This window comes from Microchirus variegatus (assembly GCF_963457635.1).
Source record: "Microchirus variegatus genome assembly, chromosome: 17".
NCBI lineage: Eukaryota > Metazoa > Chordata > Actinopteri > Pleuronectiformes > Soleidae > Microchirus > Microchirus variegatus.
This window is the reverse complement of record NC_139818.1, coordinates 11,569,003-11,596,970: the sequence shown is the minus strand read 5'-3', so window position 1 is coordinate 11,596,970 and position 27,968 is coordinate 11,569,003. Positions and strand designations below refer to the sequence as shown.

Here is a 27,968-nt window from a genome sequence, read left to right as displayed (position 1 = left end):
AGATGGAGCCCAAGCATAAAGAGTTGCTGGAGAAATGCTACCAGAACTTAGTGGAGTCGATAACAGACGTGGAGCGGGTGGTGGATGTTTTGGTTCACTGCGGGACCCTCAGCCAGTCTGAACGCTACGAGCTGGGACACAGCTGCTCCTCCAACTCCGAGAAAGTGGACCTCCTCCTAAAGATACTCCTAAGTAAGGACAGAGACCATTTCGCAGAGTTTTGCTCGGCTCTGGAGGAGACCCACCCTCACCTGCACTCGGTGCTGCTGAATGGTTCTGGACCAGTGGATCACACGACTGGTGAGAAACAATGAACTTATCTGTGACAAACATGTCCTGTAAAGACCGTCTATAACTGTATTATGTGTTGATAGTGATGGTTATGATCTGATAATGACCCAACTACCATGAGGAGTAATGACCATATGACAGTGACATAAAGGGCACGACTTTTCCCTTGAGCAACTTCCTTTGAGAGTGGGAGAGCTGCACAATCATGGGACCTGATGCTTATTTACACACGTAAACACTCAGACAGATGCAAACACACACACTCTCTCTTCTATAGTTGTGAGGACACATGTAGTTGAATCGATTCCCCAGCAGTCCCTAACACGAACCAACTTGATAAGATGCCAGTCCCCAGCCTTTAAACTCACCCTAAAACACTGTCTTAAAGATCGAGTGTGTGATATTTTGCAAAGTTTTCTGGCTGACATTGGTTACATTGCCTATAATTTTGTTTGCATTACCGTTGTAATTAAACAATGAAAATCATTTGGTTGGCAAGGGCCTTGCTTTACAGCAGCCACCATCTTGTGCAGTCATGTTCCCACAGTGGCTCAAATGGGCAAATCAGCCAATTTGTGATTTGAAGACCACCGTAGTTCTATTACGCAAATGCAGCTTTCTAGTACGCAGAACCACTTTAGTTTATTAACGCTCTTGGGAAAGTGATGGGTGAGTGGAGGGGTCCTCTGTTTGCTACAGTCTCATCGTTAGATGTCACTAATTCATGCACACTGGATCTTTAACCTTTGAAAAGCCCCTTTAAAGGTGTGAGAACCTACAAAAATGGACCTGAGCCAACATTGCGTCACAATCAAGACGTCTCTAACACACAAGTTTGCACAGCTCTTCAGGAAACTGCATTGACTTCCATACATTCAGACATAATTATCAAATCCCTAACCTTATCCATAACCTAAGTGCATAAACCTAATCTTAACCTATAACCACATTTTACATCTTAGCACCAAGCTCCACCAGGGCCTCAGAAATTAGGTTCTGTCTCTTTAGGACCAGACTTTGGGCCCTATGAGTACGACTGGTTCTGAGAAAGTGTATTCCAGAAGAAATTGTACAGTAAAAACAGTAAAAAAAAAAAGAAAAAGAAAAGAAAAACAAGCACACACTCCCTTCATTGTGCTTGTTTCTTTTGCAGTTTCACTAAAAGCATAGTCCGTTGTTGCGTTCTGTGAAAATATTTAATGGACCTAAAACTGACTCAAACAATCAATGTCGTGGCAAGCAGAGCTGCGTGTATTTGTGAGGGGGGGAATCAATAACCCACTGTCAACGTTAAGTACATGAGGGAAGTGAGTGATGAATTAAATGTGTGTTAATGCACACAGTGCAGCGACTGACTCTCGTTTCCAGTGGTATTGTGCATTGAGTACAAAGAGGAGAATGAAAGATGTTGGTTTCTTTTGTGTCATGGTACAATATTAACTTTTATCATCAGTTTTTGGTCAGTAAAATATCATACAATATTACAAATGCTCATCACATATTGCAAAGCTCAAGCTCTCAAAGAGCTGCAACTGCATTATTGTCATCTAAAATCCTCACATCCAAGGATTTAGTTACTTTATGAATTACAGAAAATATTGATTATCAGTATCATGTATGCTTTTTACAGTGAAATCAGAATTAGACCTAATGTGGCATTAGGGTTTTTTCTTCTGTAACATAAACATTGTAAGGCAGGTTTATACTTCATATTCATTCAAATTCTATGACAGGGCCTTTCTGTGAAGCCTTGTGTATTCTACTCGACTGTTTGGTCACGTGCAAACAAAACAAACTGCTGTTTGTAGATGATACACTGATAAGATGGCTCATATCTCAGTCTTTACTCTTCTCTGGCATGCATTCAGTGTCGAATGAGGTTGAGTTGCTCCTGTGTGCTGACATACTTCCCACCACTTTGAGAAGTCAACGTCTAATTTTTCATACTGTATAAACCTAATATTCAGCAGTGGTCATGCTATGGTCCTTGCTCAGCAGCTGAATTTGCTCACGGTCAGCTATCGTGCTACACTCTTGAGCTTAATGTTGAGGTGTTAATTATGCATTTATTCTGCCCTCATTATTTATAAAGAGACGTGAAGTGGTAGAGTGAGCTCATATCTCTCATATCTTTTTTTTTTTTTTCTGCTGCATTTCACAATTGTGCAAGTTGAAAATGGAGCCTGAATATACTTTCTCCTGCAAAATAGATTTGTACATGAACATACACTCGGCTGGCTTTCGCAGTTTGGTGGAGTCTGCAGCTCCTTGTTGGTAGTCACATGGGACACTTATGGGCTGAGCTGCTTTTTGCTACTGGGCGGACAGGTTCCTCCACTGCACAGCCAAAAGAAGGGCCTTTCCCCACGAAAACAGTAGCTTGTTACAGACAGTTTTTAAATAATATGCACTGTCAACAGCCTGATCATATTCCTCCCCAGTCACCCAGAATCCCGCAGGACAATAAATGGATAAATAGAACAGCTTTTGAAATCAAACCGTTGTTAATGACTGAGAGTTTCCTCAGTTAACCTCAACCATTGCAATCACAACAACAACAGAGATAATTGAAGCCATTAAAATGATCACAGAGCTATAATACTTTCACTGTAGTGGTCATATTTTGTAATATAGTATTTTGAATGCGTACATGTTTATCACAGAGGTTATACTTGCTTTTTTCAATCGATAATAATATTTTGTAATTTAATCACTGTAAGTTAAGGACTTGACAGCAGAGATCTTTTGTTGACTGATTGTTTTCTGCTTAAAGAACAGTAACATGAAGACAGCATATCACAAGGGGGCTTTATGGCTTACATGGCTCATCTGTGCCACTGTAAAATAACACTGATCTTGATCAGGAGAAGGATTAATTGTTCAATATCCACATTTGTATCTGCTTGTAGTAATAGTCCGCAAAGCAATTGTAAGCAACATTTCAGTCACATGTCACTAGGTCGATTAGGATGAACCCCGCCTATCGTCCTATGTCAGCTGAGATTCGCACAGCACCCCCCGCGACCTTCATGTGGAGAATAAACAGTAGAAAATGGATGAATGGAAATTGTTGTGATATTAATGATTTTTTCTTTGTAAATGTTTTATGAGGAAGGAAATGAAGTCAACCTATTTTTTAGACTTTTAGAAGGTGCACTTAAGGCCAACCTTTTAATACAGTATTGAACTGTAGGTACTGGTTTAAAAAAAATTAAATAAAAATGAACATCACTCCCCCTGAGATTAGCGAATATATTGTGTTTATTACTTTGCTCCAGTAATGTTGAGTATCAAAAGTAATCTCTGGTGATATCAGGATACAGTGTTGTTCTTCTCAACCCTAATAAAAATAGTGTCCATCTGCAGATCTAACTACACAACACTTTCCCCTCTTTCCCATCTTGTTCTCGTGAAAGTTTTAGGTCAATGTGAAAATGTCTTCAGCGGACTGAGTGGCTCCGACTGTAGCAAAGAAATCAAACTAAATGAGAAACTTGAGTGGTGAGGGTCAGACCACAGCGAGGTTCCAAGTCACATGACTTTCACGGAGCAGAAAAGTGAGTGAGCTATGACACACTGAACCTTGCCCATTGAGACACTCTTTGCTCAAACAGAGTCATGGGAAACTTAAGCTAGAGCGAGAACAAAGAGAGCTTGATCCATGGGATGCCACGGTTCCTGAGGCACATCAGTCTTTTTTTTCTTTCAGTACTTTGCTGGGAAAAAGAGGGGTGAGCCATGTTAGCTGGGCTCCTTCCAGTCTTAATCAAACTCATGGTCTCCTTTCGCTGGTGGGAACTCAGCCAACCAGGGATTGATTTAGGGCACTGGGACATGCGTAAATAGAATCGTTTGTCATGCTCCTGCTTTGAATTCAGGGCTAGAGATGGAAGTTGCTGATTTTACCGAACTACAATCTGCTCACCCCACAGTCAAATGAGACGTCAGTAAGTGTTTGTTTGCTCAAGATTTGTGTTACACACCTCAAAGATGATGAAGTCCCTTATGTGTGGCACACTTGCAGGAAAATGGGAAATCTTGCATTAAATGGGACGGCGTTCAGTAATGAGACAAATCACCATCATGGTTAATGAAGGAAAATGAAGGCTTTTTTTTGGTTTTCGACTGATATTGAAGCAAACTAACTGCCCTGACCTGACCTTAAAATTAATTTACTGATCATTTTTGTGTAGTTGTTTGGTCCATAGAATATAAGAAAATGTTAAATTACATTGATCAGTATTTCCCAAAGCTCAAAATGAGAATGAGAATTCTCGTCCACATCCGAAATGATTCCGTTTTAACTATTTCTTTGTGAAATGAATCAAGAATCGAGAAAATATTTACATTTAAGAATTTGAAAAATCAGACAGTCCTAATTATAAAAAAGAAGAAGCTCAACATGATTAATCAATAATCAAAATAGCTGTAGATTAATTGATCATTTGAATAATGATCAATTAATCGATGCAGCCCGACTCTTCACACAATATTCTTCACAGTCCTTAAAAGCATTATGAACTCCATCATAGTTGCTTGAGCGATAGTTGAACATCTTCAGGAACACTCTTCCTCAGTATTCTGTTGTACAGCTCAGTGTGATACTTTTTTTTTTAAACTTCTGCAGCAAAGAAAGTGACCGAAACATGATGATGGAATATATACAAAGATGCCACATGGTGGTTTTATTGTTCATAGAGTTCTTTTTAAACAGTTGGTAGTTTCATGCCTCTCTTCAAAGATGACTTTTCATTAGTTTTCAACTAACAACCATGTTTTCAACAATACTAAGTGTTGTACTGAGGCTTCCTCTCTGTACAGTTAATTATGGATCACTGTAGGCTATAAAAGATGCTGGGGCTTTCACAGGGGGGACTGTGTGATGTTGTCAGAGAAGATAAAAGGAGAAGCTCTGAGGCTTCAGCCTCTTTGGGGCCCTGGCTAGTCAGTATTCAAGCTCCCTGACCAACTAATAATTAGCCTCACTCTGCTGTCAGCCCACAGGCCAGTCATCCCAAGTTGGGGAAAGTCCCACCTTATTATGCCGGCAGCTGGCCTTTTTTCAGCAAAGGCCTCAGAATGTAATCCAAGCTGCAGAGCCTTGATGTAGCATACAATGCTGGAGATAATCATCCAACTATAATGCAGACATGGTCGAGTACACTCAAAGCTGACTTTAATGTTTTTGTTCTCCATGCAGGGTCCACTTACAGTGTCCTGTCCACTATGCCGTCGGACTCTGAAAGCAGCAGCTCTCTGAGCAGCTTAGGTGAGTGTCGTGCTCATGGTGGTGGTGGTGGTGTTCAGGTGTTGGGTGGGAAAAAAAAGTCCTGGATCGTTTCCCCCCAAAATAAAACAAACAAAAAAAATGGGCATTTTCTAAGTAGCCAATCACAGTTTGATAAACAAGTCATTGGTTTGTCAGTCATTTGGTTGCTGCCTGTTTAGACTGAGCACATGCAAGTGATTACACAGATGTGAAAAGGATTTAGACCCCCCTCAACACACACACACACACACGGTCAGTTTAGTAATTTTCTAAAGGGAGAGAGGATTTGACTGCTCCATGCCACTGAAAGAGAAACTTTGATTTGTATCAGGGGTTTCTGTGTGGTATTTTCACAAGAACTGAGGTTAATAATTTGAATTTGAAAGGTTGAATATTAAACATGTTCACCTTTAAAAAAGTAAGCAATTATTTAAACTAAAGATAATTAAGTTTAATTAATTTTCTTATGACTTACTGTAAAATGTATGAATATGTAATATATTGCTTCATGTGTTGACAGAATAAGTTCAGTGTGTGTTTTTTCACTGGTTTTAACACTTGAGCAAAATGTGTGTTGCAGTTAAATATACCTATTGAATCAGTTCATGAAATCAGCCCTCGTTGTACACTTTGATGTAAAGGGCACGTGCCACTAGTGACATGCTGATTCCCACAGGTACACCTGCTCAAGCCTCCTCCCCTCCGCCCGTCCACATGGACAGCCACGCAGTGAACGAGAAGATGGAGACAGTTCTATTCCAGCTCAGACATGTGACCCGTGAGAGGGATGAACTGCGCAAACGCCTGGCTCTCTCTTCGCCTGGAACCACCTTTGATGACTGCAGGTTGTGTTCTCATAAAAAATTAATAAAATAAATGTTCCATAATAAATATTAACAGTGATGTGTGTACCTGCACTCCTTAAATACAGACGATAAAACATTGTTTCAAAATGTGCTCACCTGGTAAAATGTACATTTTTAGTTATGTACATCTATCCCGGTCATACTCAAAAATCAAAACTTAATTTGATGCATCTTGTCTCCTTTTTTCTCTTGCTTTAAAACAGACCAAACTCAAAAGCAGGTCATGACTATGAGCGTCTGAAGCTGCAGTGCATGAAGGCAATGACAGACCTGCAATCCCTTCAGAACCAGCACAGCAGCACTTTGAAGAGGTGTGAGGAGGCTGTAAAGAAAGCAGACTTCTACCAGTGAGTGAAAAGCTTACTACAGGGCCTTTTGTAAATGTTTTAATAGCCGCTATATTTGTGATGTATGCATTTGTGCACAGCCTCCAGGGTTTTTTCTGGGATTCAGTTGACATATTCACAGCAGATTGCATTGAGCTGAATTTTGTGAGAATAGGGATGAAGTCTTTATACTAGTGCAAACACAGTTGAGTTAAGCCATCAAAAAGAATCCTTGCATCCTTTAATCAATTTCATCTTACTGATTGTTAGTCGTAGCATAAATCCAGAGTCATCTTTTCAGACCAAAAGGTCGTGACTGAAAACTGTATTACTTCTAGTTCATGCAAAAGCATACTCTGCAATCATCATCTGAACTATGTGCATGGCACGACATCTGTGCCATGAGGATAATGCTATGAACAGAACATTTGTTGTTCTGTGAAATAAGCTGTGCCGAGTTGACATGAAGGGGAGGCTCGTCCATTTGTCTGATTTAATGATGCCATACTGTCTCCAAAGTGTAGGGAACCAACATCTGGTCCAAATGCAAACAGACAGATGAAGGATTATTGCCGTATTTAAGCCGCTCCCTCTGGGCCCTGTTTGCACATCAGACAGTCTATTTATTATTATGTCCTGTCTGCCTCTGCACTTGTCCAGTGACACTAAACACCATCCTGTGTGAATGGGAATTGACATTCATGGCTGATGTATGACTTGGACTGGATCAATAGGTCACAGGCACACACAGCACTCAGCAGTTATGGAGCATTTTTTGTGGCCACAGTCATTCAGTTTTATAAGAGGCTGTTTATATCAGCCGAAAAGTAATGAGCGTCTATTAAATTACATTTAGACCTGGAAAAATAGGCTATGTGTAAATATAGAGAGGATGCAGTAACTATTATACCATGTAGTATTACTATGTTAAGATTATTTGAATACATACCAAGTAGCTACTGAGTAGGAGTTCTTTATTGAGCCTTTTATAACCCTTAATGAGTTCAAAGTTTTCTATGTTGATCGATTGAAGTTTACTCATATAAAGTTGCTGACATCAGAGCAAACGGAGCATCTAACACAATTTGTAGAGAACAAAGTAGTATAAAATCATGTCAGTTTGGAGTTTTTAGCAACTGCTCGACATCAGCAGTGCCAGCAGTCTGATAGCACTTGTGGTGGTATGTCCTCAGCACGCTGCACAGCCGCCAGGTGAGCGAGCACGCCCAGATGAAAGACGAGCTGGAGGCAGTGAGACAGGACAATATCCAGCTGGTCAGGGAGCACAACCACGTGAAACAGGCCTGTGAGGAGCTGAGGAGACTGCACGATGAAGACCAAAGAGAGGTGGCTGATATGAGGATGCTGCACCAGCAGGTATCTAGATAAATGGCCATTGCTTTCATGCTTATACATCTACCAGATATTCATATTACAGGTTCAGGGCTTTGTGTGTGAACACAAACAGACGCCATCGGAGGAGAGAGCGACCTCCTCTTCAGCTAAATCTCACTCACATAATTGCAACAGTTTCCATTTCTGATCAATTCAAGACATAGTTTTTGTTAAGGACGCATGCAAAAACTTATCAAATGTGTGCATACGTGTGGTTTCTGAGGGCAGTCGTGTTCACATCTATCTACAAATAAAAGGAAGGTTTGTCTGTTAATCACATAACTATCCGACAGGACGCTTGACAGGCTTCAAACTTGGCAGGTGACTTACACAGGGCACCAGTGTGTGCAGTGCCAACTTAGTTGTTTAGATAAGAAACTCAAGAGTTATCCATATAAATGTGACATATATATCGCTAAAAGAGCCACATCCCACACAGTGCCCACTGAATTATAATAATAATATATATAATAATATTCTATCATTATTTGCCAGTGCTATTATGTCATTATTTCAATTTCTGTATTTATTTTTAAAAATCATATAATAGTGACAGTGACCATTCAAACACACACACACAAATACTCACACATATTGAACAGGTACTGTACTATCTGGTCTATAAATACAAGAACCATCTGCCCGTCTTTTAATTGCATGACTATCCAAGGGGTCGTTTGGCGGGTGACTTACTAAGGGCACCAGTGCTACGCAATGCCGACTTTGAAGTTGTTGTGGAAGTCAGATGCAAGAAGTTGAAGTTATTAATATGAACCATTAAATCTGGTCTGTAATGAATTGCACTTGAGACCTAAACCGGTTTATTTTTCTCTCTGTGATCATTCCTTCCAAGAAGACAAGTCAACATGATTCAGAAAAATGGGGTTGGACAGACAATGTCTCCATCAATCAAAACATGCTTTCAAATCAGACAAATGACTTAAACTGTGTTTCTTCCCATTACTCCATCTGACATATTGTGTCATCATCATTACATGTTAGCAATACCTCACATAGCCATCGGGGAACATCTTTCATGGCTCTTTAGTAACAAGGATTCATGCTTCACTCTCCAGAGTTTGTTTCATCATGAGGTAAACTACTCTCCAGTGTCACTCAAATAAGGAATACATCGAACCGAGTGATGTCAGTCCAGGGGGAAACTTAAGAGGGATGTGATAAACAACAGAGAAGTTTCTCCTCTGGATGTTCCTGTGATCAGCACATGTATCAAGTAAATGTACGAGTAGTTCAGTTAATGAATGTCACATGTCAGCTGTCACACAGTCTGTTAATGTTTGAACCACAGGCAACCTGCACAGTCTTGATTAAAAGCAGACGGAGGCTCCCTGTTTCAGGTGGTTTTGGTCTTAGTGATAGCTCTTACAGCAGAGTTTGTTTGAACTACACCAAACTGATTTATTAATTGATTAGTGTGCAAGTTTTTATTTTTAGTATGTAACCCCTTCATCCATAGTTTGTTTGTGCAGGAGAGTAGAGCTCTTCACTTGTACAGAATGTGTCTTGCTGCTATGCTGCTCCTGCCACCTCAGCACACAGTGAAGTGCCTGCTAACTTTAATTGATTACTTAAGAGCTTAAGTTACGTTTATGAGCAAAGACCAAAGTTTAGTTAAATAAGTCACTTCAAATGTAATTTTGACATGTTTTCAAACATGTCATGTCATTATGCATCTCATTCAGTACGTCACTAAGATTATGTCCTTTCCAGGTGATGAGAGATGGGTCATCTGATGTCCTCAACAAGTTGTACGACACAGCTGTCGACAAGTTGGAGGCCACAAAGGGCGACTACGAGGCTCTGAGGAAGCGCTATAACGAGAAAACGGCCAGTCACAATGCAGACCTGAGTCGCCTGGACCAGGCAGAGGAGGAGAATCACCGTCTCCAGAAACAAGTGGACATGCTGCTGAAGCAGAGAGATGCAGCCATCCACTATCAGCAGCAGTACTCCTCTTCTATAAGAAGGTAAAGCTGGGAATCATATCATCACACATTAAACACATTAAGCCAACAGCTCTAGAAGTTGCACAAAAATCTAAGGATTAAAAGCAGTTACAGAAAACTTTGCTTCAAACTCTGCACTTGCGTTCACTGCCAAGGTCAAATCTGCACAAAACTTAAAACATTCTTAATCTAAGGCAGATGAAGTTTTGCACATGAGTATTCGCTTTCACCAGTTGAACTTTTCCTCTATTACCATATTTTCCTTTCTTCTTTTTTTTTTATTACACCGAACACAAATATCTTCAAGGGATGAAACTTTAGAGAAAAACACACTGCTTTTTCTCTCTGGTCCAGGTTTGACAGCACACATCAGGAACTGTCCAAGGCCGCTGCCCAGAACATGGAGCTGCAGCGGGAGATGGATCGGCTGCAGTCAGAGGCAACGCGGCTCAAGACCCAGCAGCTCAAGGCGGTGAAGGATTGTGAAAAATACAAGGAGGAGCGAGACTCGGTGATCAGCGAGTACCGTTTGATCATGAGCGAGCGAGACCAAGTGATCAAAGAAGTGGACAGACTTCACACTGGGCTGGAGGTGGCAGAAGCCAAGCTGAAGAACACTTCCTCAGAGAGGCGGGTGGCCAATGAGGAGCTGGAGGCTCTCCGACAGGTAACTGCTGGAACAGGCCCACCATGTTACACTGAGAATGAGATTTGTAAATCACGTATAATTCCTGAACATTGCTTTGAAGTTAGCAATGAGTGACCAAGTAAACCCAATGACTGACTTATTGCTTAATATTTATGTTACTGTATGATTGTATCTACTCTACTCCAGCTGGTTATGGGTTAGGGCTACTGCTGTCATTATTTGTTTTTAGTCATATACAGACTTTATTGCCTTCAAAACAGCATCAATTCTTCTAGTTAAACTTGCACACAGTTTTTGACAGAAACCCCAGTCTGCTTTGAAATCTGTGCCTGGGAGAGACCTTGCTGATGTCGTAAAAAACTACCTCGTCTTGCCAAGGTGTACGACCTGTGACATGATTTTCCATAACCTCACCTTGGTAGCAGAGTGTGGCTGTTCCTCGCCCAGTTTAAAGCCTCCTACACACTTTTTTCTCTTACTGTGCTCTAACCTTTGTATGAAAATGATCATTGGCACTGGCTCTATGGTGTTATTGGTTAATCATACACCTGACTATAATCCCACAAAATCAATGCTGTTTTGAAGGCAAAGGGTGGTCACATCAAATATTGATTTGATTTAGGCTCACTTGGTAATTGATAAAAATAAACAATTAGAATTGATATGTGCAAAAGCATTCTTTCTTGACAGTACTGTATATAGTTTTTATGCATCACAATGCATACGTGTTTCCACTTTTGATTTATATTCCCCCTCTGTTGCTTTGTTTTTGTGAAGGAGTTGGCATCAGCTCTGGTGGATAGGGACCGGGCCATCTGTGAAAAGAATGAGCTGCTGGAGAAATACTGCCACGAGGTAAAGGACAAGGCCGAGGCCCAGAAAGAGCTCAGTCAGGCCTGCAAGGACATCGAGACGGTGCGTGAGGAAAGAGACGTGGCCCGCAAGGAGAGGACGGAGGCCATCATTCAGAGGGACCAGCTGCTGCGAGAGTATTACCAGGCCAGACAGGTACCCAGACAGATGGGAGATTTGTCATTACAAATGGAGGGATTGATTTATTCCTTTTACAATAATCCTCTCCTCCCATCTCGTATAGTTGTAGTAAATGTTTTTTTCTGCAGCTGGCAGGTTTCCACACATGGATTCTATTGAGATATGTGTGATTGTTGGACTAATTGTGATGAAAATCCTGACATTCAGGCATTAGAAAATTAGCAGCAATTACAGTGAAAAGGCTCTTTGACTTTGAAGTGTGAGGGGGGAAAAAAAACTGCGGCATCAGAAGTGGATAATTATCAGTATTGCACTAACATCTAATGAAATCAATATAGCTACGGACTTAATTAATGCCGTCACTCCACTGAACAGTCTGTGCAGTTTTCTTGAGAGCGAAATAGAGAACATGTGGTGCAATTATGAAAGTAGACTTTCCATTAGAACTACATTTGTGAAACATTCTGCAAACTACAGTCTATTCCAGCCTTTGACCGTTTCACCTCAAACTACCTTTACAAAACATTATGGCTCGAATTTGCTTCGACTTTTTTTGTAGAGATTGCTTTTATGAAACATATATAACTCCTCTTTAATCTAGTAAAGCCGTTAGGCTGCATTGGGAGATGCAAGGGACATAAATTGATTGGATGTGGAGCTACATATACAAGTGAGAAAATAATTAAAAAAACATCCTGGAAACCAAGTTTAAGCAATACATCAATGGATTTGAAGGATTAACACACAACAAGTTACCACATACAGTGATGGTAATCTCAAAGAATTACATATAAAGTAATCCACCAGGAATATATGTATTTGTTTGAATTTGATTTGCAAACATTTAGTTATTGTTCTAGTTCTTGACAGACAATTGTTTTTGACTGAAGCTGATTATCAGGAGTCACAAATGTTCGAAATTCGTTTGTTCATATAATGTCAAATACCATACTCAAAATCTATGCATACTTCAACTCCTGCAGAAACAAGACTCTGCCACTATGGACATGGAGCGAGCCAACAAGGAGATAGAGGTGCTGAGGAAACAGTGTGAGGCCATTTCTCAGGAGCTAAAGGAGGCTCTGCAGGAGGCCGAGGTCGCCAAGTGTCGACGTGACTGGGCCTTTCAGGAGAGGGACAAGATCGTGGCAGAAAGGGAGAGCATTCGGTAAAAACTGCTGCCCAATACAATTGGTTGCTATATATAGATTTATATTCATATATATAGAAATAGATTTGTTTGCATTGTGTGCGCTGCCTTATGAAAATGCTTTCATCTGTCAGCACACTATGTGACAACCTGAGGCGAGAGAGGGACCGAGCTGTGAGTGATCTGGCAGATGCTCTGAGGAATCTGGATGACATGAGGAAACAGAAGAATGATGCTGTGCGGGAACTCAAAGAACTGAAGTGAGTCATACCCCCACTGTTTAAACATCTTTTTTTAAACATCTTGTCAGGCTCACGCCATTCTGCACTATATTTAAGTTAAAAATGTAGATTTATTCTCAAAGTTCCCTGTGTGAAATAATGTGTGATCCTCTTGTTTGGGGATCTTGAGATTTCTAACAAGAACTTTAGTGACACCCAGTGGAGAAAGACTACTGCTAAAGGTGACCGCATTGAACAGCCTTTAATAGTCTCTTGTTTTCTGTTTTCCTTAGAGAAAAGATGGAGGACCAGTTGGAAGAAGAGGCAAGGTTTCGTCAGTTAATGGCTCACAGTTCACACGATTCAGCCATTGACACAGACTCAATGGAGTGGGAGACGGAAGTTGTTGAATTTGAGAAGCACAGAGTAAGAGACACTCTGATCTCTATTTTGTATTCAGTAAATTGACTCATCTTTGAATAAATTAAATGTACAAGGAAATCTTTTTATTTTTTTTGCCAGGACATGGACTTGAAAGCACTTGGGTTTGATATAGCTGAAGGGGTAAATGATCCATATTTACCAGGAGACTGTGGCATATTTGTCAGCAAGGTGGATAAAGGAAGTATGGCTGAAGGAAGATTAAGGTAAAAGTCTCACTGCTTTACTACTTCTGGTAAATCAAATTGTTTGGAAAATGTTTCATTAATAATCAGTGTTGGCCTTAGTTTTTTTATTCTACTATAGTTCAGTGTACTTCACCATAGAATATACTGTTTAAATGCATTTATTATATGAATCTTTATGCGTTTGAGTCTGCAATCATCCATGTTCTCTCTGTGCAGGGTCAATGATTGGTTGTTGAAAATTAATGATGTGGACCTGACCAATAAGGACAGGAAGCAGGTGATCAAAGCGGTGCTGAGTGGAGAGGGAGTGATCAACATGGTGGTTCGCAGGAGAAAGTCACTCGGGGGACGCATTGTCACTCCAATCCAGATTAACCTGGCTGGACACAAAGGTAATTTTACAATTAAAAAGAATAAAAATGAATGCTGTAAATAAGTAACTTATGAAAAAAGGGATTATGATTGTTGAAATAAAGTAATTAGGATTTCTGATTCCCTCCGTCTTGTCTTTCAGACAGTGGCATAGGCCTGGAAAATGGAGTGTTTGTTGCAACATTGGCTCCAGGCAGTCCAGCGATACGCGACAGCACTCTTTCTGTTGGTGACAGACTTTTAGCTGTGAGTATGATGCCTGAAAATCTAGTTAGGTTTTGAATATTCAAAATGCTGTGACACTATCGTCTTGTGCCCTTTGCTCTCCAGATCATCTACTTCAAACGAGGCGTTTTACAATCCTTTTACGAATCGCAAGTGCAAGTCTTAAATCACAACTTTGATCTACATGCAAAACGATAGGATCAAGTTTATTCAGAACAGACATAAATGACAGACATAAATTTAAATCTGGCCTCTGCATATCGAGGAGAAAACAAAGGGCTCCACATAAATAACCCATGAATTGTCCCTTATCTGCTCATGAAATATTTACATAGTAACATCATTATTTTTTAATTAGTCATTTAATATTATGTTTCTTTTCAAGCTCAATTATAAAACTAAAATAAGGGCCCATCTGGAGTACCTTCACAGCCATGGTGTAGAAATCACTACCATGAAGCAAGTGTCAGATTGGCAAGTTATGTCTTTATTTTTTTTTAATTGAGGAATGTCAGCTTCTCCACCACTGTGGGGTTATGGTTAAATCCACAGAGGCTGTACTCGGAAAACAAGCCTCTTATTGTCCTTGATGCACTGTGGAAATGGGACATGGCCATTTCCTAATTCACATGCAAATTTATTACAACTCTCAAGTGATTGTGAATTTAGGCCGTGTGATTTTCATGTTGTCCGAGCTGTAGTTAGATTTGACTTTCTCGACAGATCAATGGAATCGCTCTTGATAACAAGTCACTCACTGAATGTGAGTCTCTGCTGAGAAACTGCCGCGATTCTCTCAGCATCTCCCTCATAAAGGTGAATTTCTTATGCTGTATTTGTTTAATATTTAACAAATAAGGCAAGTAAAATGCATGTTTATTTATTATTATTTATTTGTCTCAACAGTTCCTCCCACAGAGCTGCTCTGGTCAGAGTTTATTGGAAAGTTTGAAAGACACAGAGAAGGTCTCTCGGCTGCAGACGTGTGAGGTTCACGCAAGGAACTGCAGGAACTCTAAGCACAACTGTTCCACACAAACTGACACATGCAACTGTGACCTTGGCTGCAGAGTAAAGGACACAGGTGACTCTCAAGACAGCAGCAGCAGCAGTACCCATTCTCACCACAAGACCTTTTCCAACAACTCTCTGCACTCCCGCTCCCTTTCCACGTCACACGCCCCCTCAGAACCCCACCCAGACTTCTGCTACAGGAGGCAGGAGATTCACCATCGCCCCCTCACCTTCACCCCTGCGCTCCCTGACTGCAGCTCGCCTCAGATGGCTAGGGACCAAGGACAGAACTCACCAGGCAAGCCAGGTGGAGGCACATGGCCTAAAGTGATAGCGGGCGCTTCGATTCCTGAATATGCACAACTTTCCATCTACAAAAAACCCAAACAGAGGAAGTCCATCTTCGATGTGACTGCTTTCAGGAGACCCGAGCCGTCTTCAAAACTGGACTACATGTCGGTTTCCCAGTTACCCAAGCACTCGCCACAGAGCTCAATATCCGAGTCCGCTCAGACTCCTCCCACCCCACCTGCCAGAAGTGACTCGTTCAGGTTCAAACATCGGCATCAGAACAGCTCTGCATCAGACTCTACTATCACCACTGGCACTCCCCCTGCGTCCCCTGCTCAAGCGTCAGGCCCACAGGATAAGGAAGAGACAGGGAATCACTTCTATTACAGCGACACACCTCCAACAGAAACTAAGAGCACAGCCAAGAAACCTGCAGAGGATGAGAAAAGTCGACGCAGAATAGAGGGCCAGGAAAAGAGGAGGTATCGACCAAAATCAGCTCCGGCACTGCGGAGAAATGTGACTCCATTGCACATTCCTGTCCCTATGCAGGTATATTCTGATTACCTTTTTGATAAATGCACGTCCTAAGTCCTCCTTTTACACTGAATATTTTCTGAACAGGAAGTGTAATTGTCAGTCGACAAATGGAAAATTGCAGCCTTTAACTTTGATTATCTTTTGCAGGTACAGAGTTTCTCTAATGACGAGTACTCACCTGAGCCAGTGGATCTGTTGCGCTTTTCTCCTATGAGAACTAATCGGTACAGCATGCCCTTTGCACCTCCCAGCTACAGCAGCATCACGTCACGTATGTCCTCTTATCAAGTAGCCAATGAATCAAGATGTCTGATAATTTTGATAAATTTATGTTTGACATCTATATAAACGCTAAAATGATGGGTTTTTTTTTTCAGATTCAGCACAGAGAGGTTTAGCCCCATGTCCTGCTGTGACGGCTGTGATGAGGAACCCAGTCTACACCGCCTGGAGCCATGAGATCCAGAGCAACAACAACTGTCCTCCAGCTCCAAGTTCAGTTCACCAGCATCCACACACAAGGTGAAAATCAAATATTATGTTACTAGTTTCTTAAAAGAAAAGTACTAAATATTCTGTTTCATACAAATATATAATGAACATCTTTGAATAACAGAAATGTTTACTGTGCCCTAAAGCTCATGGGCAGGTGGTGTGCACCAAGTTGTATCTTGCTCCGAGTTGAATAATTGACCATTTAGTGAGACCATAACCTCTATTTTTAGCCCCCAGCATCAGTGTCGCCTCAGCCTAGACCTCAGCCACAAGCGTGCTGGAGAATCGACTGACACAAAGTGCAGCCAGCCAACTCACAACACCAACTCCCTGCCTTCCAGTGCCAGACTGGGTACGTATGAAATGTTTGAGTTTCTCATATCATTCACAACATAATATTTTATTTATTTATTTATTTATTTATTTTCTCTTGAATAATAGGTTTATCCAAATGTCCTGGTTACTTAAGATCACTTAAAAACTTGTGCAGTTAAGTTGGATATTATTTTGAGGATATATTGCTGTAGAAATGTTTCTATCAACATATCAGGCTAAAAGTATGCCTCATGAGTTCATATGACAGTCTGTTGCCTCAGCATCAGTTGTGGCTGACTTCCAATCTTCCAATTTGAAATAATGAAATGTATATTTCAAAAATACCTACGCTTACAAGGACCCATGCAGCTTGCTCCTTATCTATTTGCTGGAGCTACATTAACCAAGCCATTGTCCAATTGTTTGACAACACAGTTGTGTGTGGAAACAAGATATTTGTGATACTGTGTATCGCATATTTAATGAGTGTTTAGACTCGCCCAGCAACGTAACTGACCAACAACAACATGCAACGTGATCTCTCTGACTGAGCTCAGGTGATGACAGGGACTAATTAACATTCAGCTGAGGTAATTATCAGCGCAGCTCACACAATATCAAGTGAAACTGACCCTTTGTTGACTTTCTTTAGGCTCCTTGAGCACTCTACAGTTTAGGGCAGAACGGATAAAGATGCCTCCTACACGTTATCCTCGCTCCACTGGATCGGACAGAGGTACAGTTGATTATTCGAAGTTAATGCTCCAACAGTAAACAGCTATTATTCTGAACTTCTGCCCTTCTCGCTTCGCCACTGCAGGCTCTCTTACACATTCAGAGTGCAGCAGCCCTACACCTCCAATGTCCCCTGTCAACCTGGAGACAACGTCTTTCACCGGCAGCCCATCACAAAGCTCCATTTCCACCCAGCCCAGGATATCAGTCAGCCCCGCTCTGGTTGGTGACAGGAGGAAAGATGGGTAAGGCCAGCCTCACGTCCCAGTCGTTACACTGCCATCATTCAGCAGCACATGACGAGTTTTCCACCATTTGTCTGTGCGTCTGTCTGGTTCATTGTGATTAAATGCTTGTAAAGCAGTAAACAAAGCTGTGAGCTTCCTCATCTCATACTCATGACTCATCTGTCATTTTGTCCTCATCTCTTTCCTCCTTCTGCTGTTCATTATAACCTGAAATCTTTCTCTCCTCGTTTGGGTGATTGTGTATGATCTCTTTCCTCTCTAATCTTGTTCTCAGATTTGTCTCTTATAACACTTCCTCTGTCAGACTTGGACTGGCAGTAGAGCCCAAGTCCTTCTCTTTAAGAAGCCTGAGGTTTGTCCTGTGCTGTCTGTACCCCACAGTGTATGCACCACCTGAAATACTGTTCAAGTGCTTCAGTACGACATGCAATTATAAATGTTACAGTCGAGCCTTTCTTATCAGCAGTGGTCCTGGATTTGATTGGAAGTCCTGTAGTTAAATGAAAACTCAAATGAGATTGCTGTTGAATTTTGTATGATTGCATGACTGAGTTGGGTCGAAATGCAATTGGCATGCCTCACAGAATTCCCATGTCTCCTTCAGCTCTTTTTATAGCAGTTCACCTTTGATTTAAATAATTTGTTAGATGCAAATCACTGTTGAGGGAGCTGCATTGAATTTTAACACCAAAAAGCAGACAGCAGCACGACCTCCTTTATAGTTTGTTCTGAAAAGTTTAGATTCTTTAAATTACATGATGTATTCTTCCAAGTATCGTCATTGTTGTCATCATATTTGTACACAATGTCCCTCGTTTCCCCCTGAAGGCCATACCTGGAGGATCCTCGCAGTGTGACCATACAGAAAGGGGCCGAACCACTGGGCATCTCCATCGTGAGTGGAGAAAACGGCGGTGTATTTGTGTCCAAAGTGACTGCAGGCAGTATCGCACACCAAGTTCATTTAACGTACGGAGATCAGCTCCTCGAGGTACAGCAGCCACGACGATTCAACGAAATACATCTACCTGTGGTTTGTCATTTCTCCATGTTTCTAATGAATCAATGCTGTTTCCAGTTTAACGGAATCAACCTTCGCAATGCCAACGAGCAGCAGGCACGACTGGTGATTGGGCAGCAGTGTGACACCGTCACCATTCTGGCTCAGTATAATCCTCACATGTTTCAACTGGGCAACCACTCTCGTTCAGGGTAATGACAGCCTGGAAGAGCACGACAATTATTTACACAGACTGAGGTCATGAATTTTACATCATTTAATGAACCATCTGGCAAACAAATCTGGAGATACAGGACATTTGGAGTTGTTTTCTTTACTGTTTGAGAAAATGAATAGTTCTGCTGCATACACATACTTTATGAGCACCTAATATGTGGACTGTGTCACTACGATCAATCAAAAACAAAACATTTCTGACACCGCCACTGTTCTTCTCAGTTCTCGGATGGAGTCCATTAGCAACCAACCAACGCCCCAAACCAGTGGAGCCACAACTCCAGACAATTCCTGTGCCGTGGATACTTTGAGTGAACACGATGAGGGCACCATGACGCCGCCATCCAAACAGACAACTCCCGCCACCAGCCCTCTCAGCTCTTTCCGGTAGGACCCTCAACACTATAGGCAGTTATTTGTCATTTCTGCTGTATTGATTATTGATTGCTGGGTATTAATTGCATCTAGATATGAAAACCAAATAAAGAGGTAGATATTGTGGTGGAGACGGGAGTGAAATGTCATGTTTTTCCTCAGACTTCCTGGTTCAAGTTCATGCAGGGCCACAGAGCCTCGGCTGGTGAGGCTGAAGAAGATCCAGGTGGAGCTGGGAGTTCAGATCTGCGGGGGGAACCTGTACGGCATCTTTGTGGACAGTCTGGATGACGACAGCCCTGCTAAGTGTCCTGACGGCCTGCTGCCTGGAGACCTGCTACTCGAGGTAACACATGCAGTGTTTGTTAGCCAATGACTTTAATCCACTATGTGCACGAGGGATGTAAAACACATTAGCTTGAGCAGTAGTTGTGATTATTTTATAGTGACAACTTAAAAAGTTATGTGTGTTCATCGCTAAAGAAATCTGCTTGAGCAGATTTGTTAGCATCATAAAGGCAAAAACTGTGAAGTACAAACTAAGTCCTTCAGTATAATTGTTGATCTTCCTGAAAGCGATGAGTCACTTTGTGTTGGCTGCCAACCTCAACTGTGTAAACTGTGTTTTCAAACAGTACAATGGCGTCAGCATGAAAAATAAAACTAAAGAAGAGGCTTATTTGGAAATGTTGAAACCAGCTGAAACAATCACCTGCAAAGTCCAGAACTGTGCGGACAACCTCGTTGCGATCAAAGAAACCCCCGGAGATGCATTTTTTATAAGGTACCTAAAATATTTACTGCTTTTGTTTGTTTTTTGTAGCTTTTAGAAAAGCCTGAACCTGAATTCATTAAGTACCCAAATCAACCATCATATTCACAAGTCATTTGGCGATTATATAAAACTGATTTGTGTGAAAGCGAGACTGAATTTATATGTTGTAAACGTTTTGATTGTTAATTTGTCTGTATGTCTTTCTCTTTATTTGTCCCAATGTATCTCTTGTGTCAGAGCACTTTATGAGAGGGTGGCTGAGTCAGAGCAGGAGCTCAGCTTTAAGAAAGACGACATCCTGTTTGTTGAAGATACGCTGCCTAATGGAAATTTCGGCTACTGGATGGCCTGGCAACTTGATGAGAATGCACATAAGCTAGGAAGAGGGCAGATCCCAAGTAAATACATGTAAGTCCAGACTTAAGTTTTCTTTAACACATGGAGGTTTTTCATCTGACTTCATCAACTGTTAAAGAACAGGATGACAGTTGAGTTCATGTGAACATGCAGGATGGACCAGGAGTTCTGCAGGAGACAGGGCATGGCTGATATGAAAGACGATAACGGCGCCAACAAGACCATGTCTGCTGCTGCACGGAGGTCCTTCTTCCGTCGGAGGCTGAAACACAAACGTAGTGGATCCAAGGACGGGAAGGATCTGATGGCTCTGGACGCCATAAGCACAGATTCTTTACCCATCACAGAAGGTAAGAAATGCAAAGGAAGGAAACTCAGTGAGGGAAAAGATTGCTAGATATTTAATTTATAATAGTGTCCTTTCAAATGTTTTTAATGATACTGACGTTTCTAATATAAGTTAGTTCTTGGTGAAGGTGAGATTATTCGTTTCCAGTTATGGTGGTGACATCTTAAAAGAAAACAAGGGAAGGTAATGTGAGTACTATATTATAGGTTTAGTCGATTTGTCAGAAATACAAATACAATTCTCAGTCTGACATTTTGAAATTAGAAATCGACTAAATCTCAAAATTGTATGATAAACCTCCAACTCAGTGCAAGTACATCAACATGCTCAGGTCCAAAAGCCGAAGTTTGAGAAAAATGGATCAGTCAAATGAGTCTGCTTCCCAAATGTTACAGATGCTAAACAGTAACTTTTCCAGGAAATAGAAATTCATATCTCAAGTGGGTATTTTTTCTGTGTTTGCTGCTCAGATGGGGGGAACCTGATGTACCAGCGGGTTCAGAAGGTGGAGAGCTCGTTCCCCAGACCCGTGCTGGTCCTGGGACCATTAGTGGAGGCCAGTAAGGACATGTTAGTGAAGGAGGCTCCTTCACAGTTCTGTCGCTGTCTGCCTGGTGAGTTCAAATAATACGTCTGTGATCACAGCTGATTTATTCAAGGATGTGATAGATAGGATGTGAAGAACTACATTTTACTTGCAGAGATTATGAAGGCCTCCCAGCAGGCAATAGAGCGAGGAGTAAAGGACTGCGTGTTCATCGACTACAAAAGGAGGAGCGGCCATTTTGATGTGACAACTGTTGCCTCGATAAAGGAAATCACAGAGAAGGTAAATTCATCCGACTGAGTGGAACGCCTGAAAAGTGTCTTTTTCAAACATCATGGATGATTTTTTTGATGCTTGAACCATCCTCCATTTCTCATGCAGCGTTTTTGCTATTTTCTCTCACAGGACTGTCACTGTTTACTCGACATTGCTCCTCACGCCATCGAGCGTCTTCACAGTGTTCACATCTACCCAATCGTCATATTTATTCGCTACAAAAATGCCAAGCAGATAAAGTGAGTAATCCCATATATTTTTCATGTACGTTTTGCTTTCTTTCAATTTCTTGCCTGAAGACATGACGAGCTTGCTGGGTTTTGCTGCCACTCGTCCAAGTTCAGACCCTTCAACACCACACGATGAAAAATTATCCAAGGCTTTTGGTTTTGCAGATAATATTGTTTTTACAAAATTGATCAAAACAGAAAAGAAGCCATGAAGTGTCTATATTACTAAATGTAATCACCAGTTTTGATTTTCTAGTTGACTGGACACTAATTATGGTGTTGAGAGGACACTCAAATACAGAACATTTGGCACTAATGTATTTCAGTAATTAAGAATCATATTTCCTGACCAGCAACGGACATGCAATCAATTCTCTTTGATCAAACAGTCAGTCAGGACATTGATGTACAGATTTCTTGCTGCTTTCATAATCATATTCATCCTGCAGACACAATCAAAGCTAATTGATGAAACTGATTTGATCAGTGTCATTAGCTCAGAGAACACAGCCTCCTCCTCTTCCTCGTGTTTTTCCAAAGATTTCTCTGCTTTTTCAACTGTCAATGCGTGGAAAGACTGAATCTGCTGAAGGTACTTTTATAAACACAAACAAATAAGGACATTCTCTCTGCCACACATGGACTAACCCCACTCCCACAAGTGGTGCAGCAGGAAAACAAACATGATGGAGATTGATTCTTGCTAAGCCTCTGCTGTCATCAGCTGAGTGCCAGCTGTCCAGGGAGAGCTTGCAGGGTCTGTGGCTCCGTTTCATGGTGTGGGTGGTTAAACCAATCTGTGCCCCCATACACAGTGGCTGCCACAAACACACCTCCCACTGCCTGCCTGCTGCAGTGAGACAGAAGCTCAAGCTTTTTCATGGGTTTTTGTCCTCTGGGAGACATGACTGTGTACTAAGAACCAGGGAGAGATGGGAGTGGATGAAGAGTGAGGGGCTGAGCTGGAAAGATTTATAGAGCAGGGACTGTGTGTAGGGCTGGGCAATAATCGATAGCAACATATGTGGTGAACAAAGTTTCATTATATATATTGATATCATATTTATGCAAACACTGAGATCCAACATAATTGTACAGAATGTCACAGTTTTTGTAAATTGTCTGCATTTAACAAGTATGTGTTTAAAATGAATTGCTGGTGACTTTTGTTAAATCAGTTTGTTTTAGTCAGTTTTAAAACTTGGGTATTTTTGACCTCCGCCAGGAAGTATATGTTTTTGCAGGTGTTTGTCTGTCTGTCTGTCTGTCTGTCTGTCTGTGAGCAAGATAACTCGAAAAGGCAGGAAATGTCTGTAATGGGACCCGAAACAAGTGATTAAATTTTGACCCTATCACTATTTTTATCACTATTTTGTGGGGGGCTGAGCTGCCCTGGCGGTGGTCTAGTTTCCAATGGCTTTTGAAGGCTTTGTTCAATTATTTCATTGGATTAGCAAAACAACAATTAATTCTGATCTTGTTTTCCTTGATGGAATTTATGCATATTAGTTGTTATAGATGTTCATACTTAATCACGAGTTGTTGCACCGTTTACACAGTCCACAATGCAGTTGTTGCAGTATTGACACGTTCAGATAAAGTGTGAAGGTGTTTACCTCAGGTTTGTGATGCGATTAGAATCAAACATTTGTCACAAAATAATCAAATAAATAGAGTTGGTTGTCAGTAGAGCAAACAGCTTTAAGAAAGCACAGAGATCAAGACTATGTAAGAATGTTTGGGTACAATTTGATCACTGATATTGTGCCATGTTATGAATGCTAATGCTAACATGATTTCTCATCAGGGAGCAGAAGGATCCTCTGTACCTGCGGGATAAACTCTCACAGAAACATTCCAAGGAGCAGTTTGAGGCGGCACAGAGAATAGAGCAGGAGTTCTGCCGCTTCTTCACAGGTTAGTGGAAGTGATTTAGTTTGATCTGTGAGGTTCAAAACTTACTTGGAGGTAGTAATATGTGATTGTAGGTGTGTGGCGAATAATTCAACGGAGTAAACAGTCAGTTCAGCAAATCACATAAGTTGCAACTCAAACAAAACAAGGCAATCAGAGATCGCAGACTTCACCCCCATTCACGCCATAAGCCTCTGCTGGTCAAATTGGCAAGTGCAAGTGTGGAAGCGCAAACAAAAACAGGCACACAGAGACACCAAAAAATGTTAGTGATTCAATTCTCAAGTATTGGAAAGAATGCATTTCGATTTCCAGTGCAATGATTAATAATGATCGCTAGGAGGCGCTTTTCCATTATGCGGGTCTAGCACTACTCTACTCAGTTTGGTATCAGTCACGTCATTTTCCATGACTTCATAGCACATCCTCAGCATGGGCGGGGTCATCATAGCACAGCACAGAAACCGCCACAACCTTTTATAGGCAACACAAACAGAAACTGGTGACAGTTTTCAGGAATGATCATTAGAATCAAAAGATAGAAAAGTTCAATATCGAGCACAACGGAAAACACGAACAGACAAAACACCATCGAGCAAAGCTACTCGGAAGAACTAATCGTACTTAATGTCATCTTCACTTAAAAAGTGAGAGTCTGTAGCAGTGCTGGGTTTTGGGGACAGAGCAGCATCTCTGTGGTCTTTAATAGATCAGAGTTTATGTTCTGGTATCTGGAGCAAGGAGCAGTGTGAGACACCAGTGTCCAGCTGATTTATGAGGCTATAAAAGAGGCCAGTTATAGGGATGGGCTTTAGAGATGAACACATAGCACATTACAGATCTATTTGTAACACAGAGGTAAGTGGACAAGTCCTGCACCAAGCCCTAATGATGTCATTTTTAATTATCAGCACAAATCTGCGTGTTGGTGTCAGATGGTTTATCAAACTACACAGTATTGTGTTGTCCAAAAACACCAAAGAAGTGAATCTAAATACGAAACCGATTCTTGATTGTTGGTCAGACTCAGTATCAGTAATTTTTCCTGATAATTGATAAAATGATATCACAAATGTGCACAGGTTTTTGAGATTTTGACACAGCAACGGTGTTCCTTTAACTAAGCAAGTAACCGATGATCCTCATTTAACAACACGACAGGAGTTTGACAGGTAGTTAGCATACATATGAATAATTTAGCCGTTATTAACCTGTAAATCTCCCCCACCCCTCACTGTGTTACAGGCGTTGTCCAAGGAGGCAGCGTTTCCTACATTTGCACTCAGATCATGACCGTCGTGGAGCAGGAGCAGAGTAAAGTACTGTGGATTCCAGATGGAGCGCCGTAGAAATTTCACTTTTATCGCTTATTATGGGACACAGTGAATCGGTACATCCTGCAGACATCACAGCCAGCACCAATATCTCTTCTCATACACCAATATCAGCACTGATGATGATGATCGTGTAATATTCCCACTACAATAGTGATGTACTGTAACTACAGATAGATTTGTTTACACTAGCATTTAATACTTGAATGTTTTACTTCCCCTTGTAATCTAGTAGCACTCCTTTAATCCCATGTTTTTTCCATGAATATTTTGGACCACAGAAATCTGCATGGATGCAAACTGAAGATGTTATTCTTGATATGAAGATAGACTGGAGCACTATGTTCCCCTCTCTATATTTATATATATTCTCTTGCCATTTAATTTATCTAATCAAATCAAAGATGTTGGTTATAAGCTTTTATTACACACGTGTAGTTGTCTAGTTAACAGGAAGGAGGTTATTTTCCAAGTCATTTTCTTATTTATAGAGAAGAAATTGGGGCAAATGTGCTTCCTTCAGTCTGTTCTATTTTCTTGTCTGATGCGACCACTTTTTCCCCCGTTGACATCATTTCAGTACTAGAACCGATATTGTGCCAAGCTAAAATTATTTTTAACCTCTCATTCTTTGTAATTAACAACTGCCATAATGAATCATTCGACGTGAACGTCAGTTTGACCGGTTTGTTCAGGTCGTCTGTTTTTTTTTTTTTGCAAATACTGTTCCAATTCAAGTGTTTTTTTTTTAAGAAGGGATGTTTTATTTCTGGGTCACGGTCAGCTATCACCACATTCACATGCACCCCCTTTGATCGTTGTCAACATTTCATCTTCAAGCTGGATGGAAACACTGTTGGGTCATGTTTTCTCCTAATGAAGGTTAATATTTCTACAAAACATTAAAAAAACAAAACACCAATGCAGTTAATGGTATACATGTTGTCAATGTTTTTTTTTTTCCCCTCATGGAACTTCGGTTGTACTTTACTGCAGCTACAAAAACAACGGTTTGAACAGGTTGATCATCACCTCTGATAAGTTCATATTTTTGTCAGTGTTTGTCGTCAGCATAATTCAAAAAAGGATTATTATGATGACAGTTTCTGGGAATGTAGATTATGGCCCAAAGGAGAAACGATAGGATTTTATTGCTTGTAGTAGAGCTGAAACTATCACTCGATTACTAAATTAATCATCAACTATTTTGATCATCGATTAATCGGTTATTAACCATTATTAAAACAAGTTTTTTCAGCTTCTTAAATGTGAATACGTTCTGGTTTCTTTGCTCCACATAACAGAGAAATCATTAAGCGTGAATGATTTTGGTTTGTGGACAAAATAAGACATTCGAGAAAATCATCATTTCCAGGTTTGACAAACACCCACGTTTTCTGACATTATATGGACCAAACGATTACTTACTTAATCGTGAACATAATCGCCAGTTGCAGGCAGCTCTACTTCTGAGAAACTTTCACAAGTCAATGTCAGACCTCTCAAAAATGATGCACCGTTTGTCCACCAGGTGGCGTAAACCACCACTGTAAAAGGTGAGAAATTGTTTTCACACTGTTTTCCCACGGCTGTTTATTATAATAGAAGAACACTCCTGCTCATGGGCTGGGAGATATTTGGCATTGCTTGGGGTCAAATGAGAACTTCTGATGCTTTACATAACTCAGAGCTTAAGTTAGTCCGTGGATGATTATTTGGAGTCTGGAAAATGTCTATCAGTCGCTTACAAAGCTGTAAATCATATGATATAACACAAACTGAAAAATTAATACCATGTAAATACAATAAATAAACATTATTTAAATGTTAAATTATTAAAAGGCCATTGTTTTTTATACGGTGGTGATAAAATCACAGTTACACATGGACGTGTTTGGGTGTTAGATGGATGTGACCACAAAGTTAGGGTCATCAAACATTAATGGAGCGGTCACTATAAATAACCGAACATCCAGATAAGCATCGACGTCTGCCGTCGGTGGCTCCGCCCCTCCGCTACCTGTAAATCTGCGATGCCATCTTCCAGCGAGTGGATGTGACGGCGGCTGCTGCTGCTGGAGCCGAGCCAAAGGCGATCGGGCGTCAGAGACCCCCCCGCTATTCATAACACGAGACACCGTCACCATTTGTTTTTGTTAACCACGTCTGCTCCTCAAAGGAAAACCGAGCGCGTGCGACTTTTGACGCGAGCGGCGCATTCAACAGTGCGTGGTGCGGAGCTCCAGAGGAGAACCTGCTGAAGGCTGGAAGGGAAGGAGTGAAGGAGTGATCCATTCATCCGCTCATCGATCGGCTTCTCACTATAAGAACACTTGCACTTTGGTCCACGCGGACTGTCCGTGGAATCGTGAGTTTTTGACAAGTTAGGTGTGAATGTGTTATCATTCGTCTTGTGTTTTTACGCACAGATAAAAACGCGCAGCCATGGAGGCGTATCGCGAGATGCACGACTGAATCTGCGTTTCAGAGTTAGTTTAAAAAAAAAAAAAAAAAAAAAATCTATATTATTATTGCTTCTGTTTTGTTTTGTCCATTCATCCCGAACGTCCGCCCCCGTGTGAA

At 41.1% G+C, this 27,968-nt stretch overlaps 1 protein-coding gene across 2 annotated transcripts; it reads left to right on the top strand.

Annotated features, from left to right (window-relative positions):
- Positions 1 to 2: 2 nt before the first annotated feature.
- LOC310939521 (disks large homolog 5-like) lies at positions 3 to 26,189 on the top strand (the record flags this gene model as incomplete). 2 transcript variants are annotated; one of them, XM_083904288.1, is made up of 34 exons in its annotated part: positions 3 to 300; positions 5,492 to 5,560; positions 6,237 to 6,405; positions 6,630 to 6,773; positions 7,946 to 8,129; positions 9,879 to 10,135; positions 10,469 to 10,781; positions 11,541 to 11,771; positions 12,740 to 12,924; positions 13,041 to 13,166; positions 13,421 to 13,553; positions 13,650 to 13,774; positions 13,973 to 14,148; positions 14,271 to 14,374; positions 15,077 to 15,169; positions 15,260 to 16,210; positions 16,346 to 16,469; positions 16,576 to 16,720; positions 16,924 to 17,045; positions 17,661 to 17,744; positions 17,829 to 17,988; positions 18,266 to 18,343; positions 18,820 to 18,982; positions 19,070 to 19,203; positions 19,451 to 19,615; positions 19,766 to 19,949; positions 20,239 to 20,387; positions 20,616 to 20,786; positions 20,889 to 21,085; positions 21,555 to 21,698; positions 21,786 to 21,913; positions 22,037 to 22,146; positions 23,945 to 24,054; positions 25,297 to 26,189. In XM_083904288.1, 34 exons carry the CDS (start codon positions 3 to 5, stop codon positions 25,398 to 25,400), a joined length of 6,030 nt encoding a protein of 2,009 aa, XP_083760414.1. In that variant the 3' UTR covers positions 25,401 to 26,189. The 2 variants fall into 2 exon arrangements, with proteins under 2 accessions (XP_083760414.1, XP_083760415.1); XM_083904289.1 differs by lacking the exon at positions 18,266 to 18,343.
- Positions 26,190 to 27,968: the final 1,779 nt, after the last annotated feature.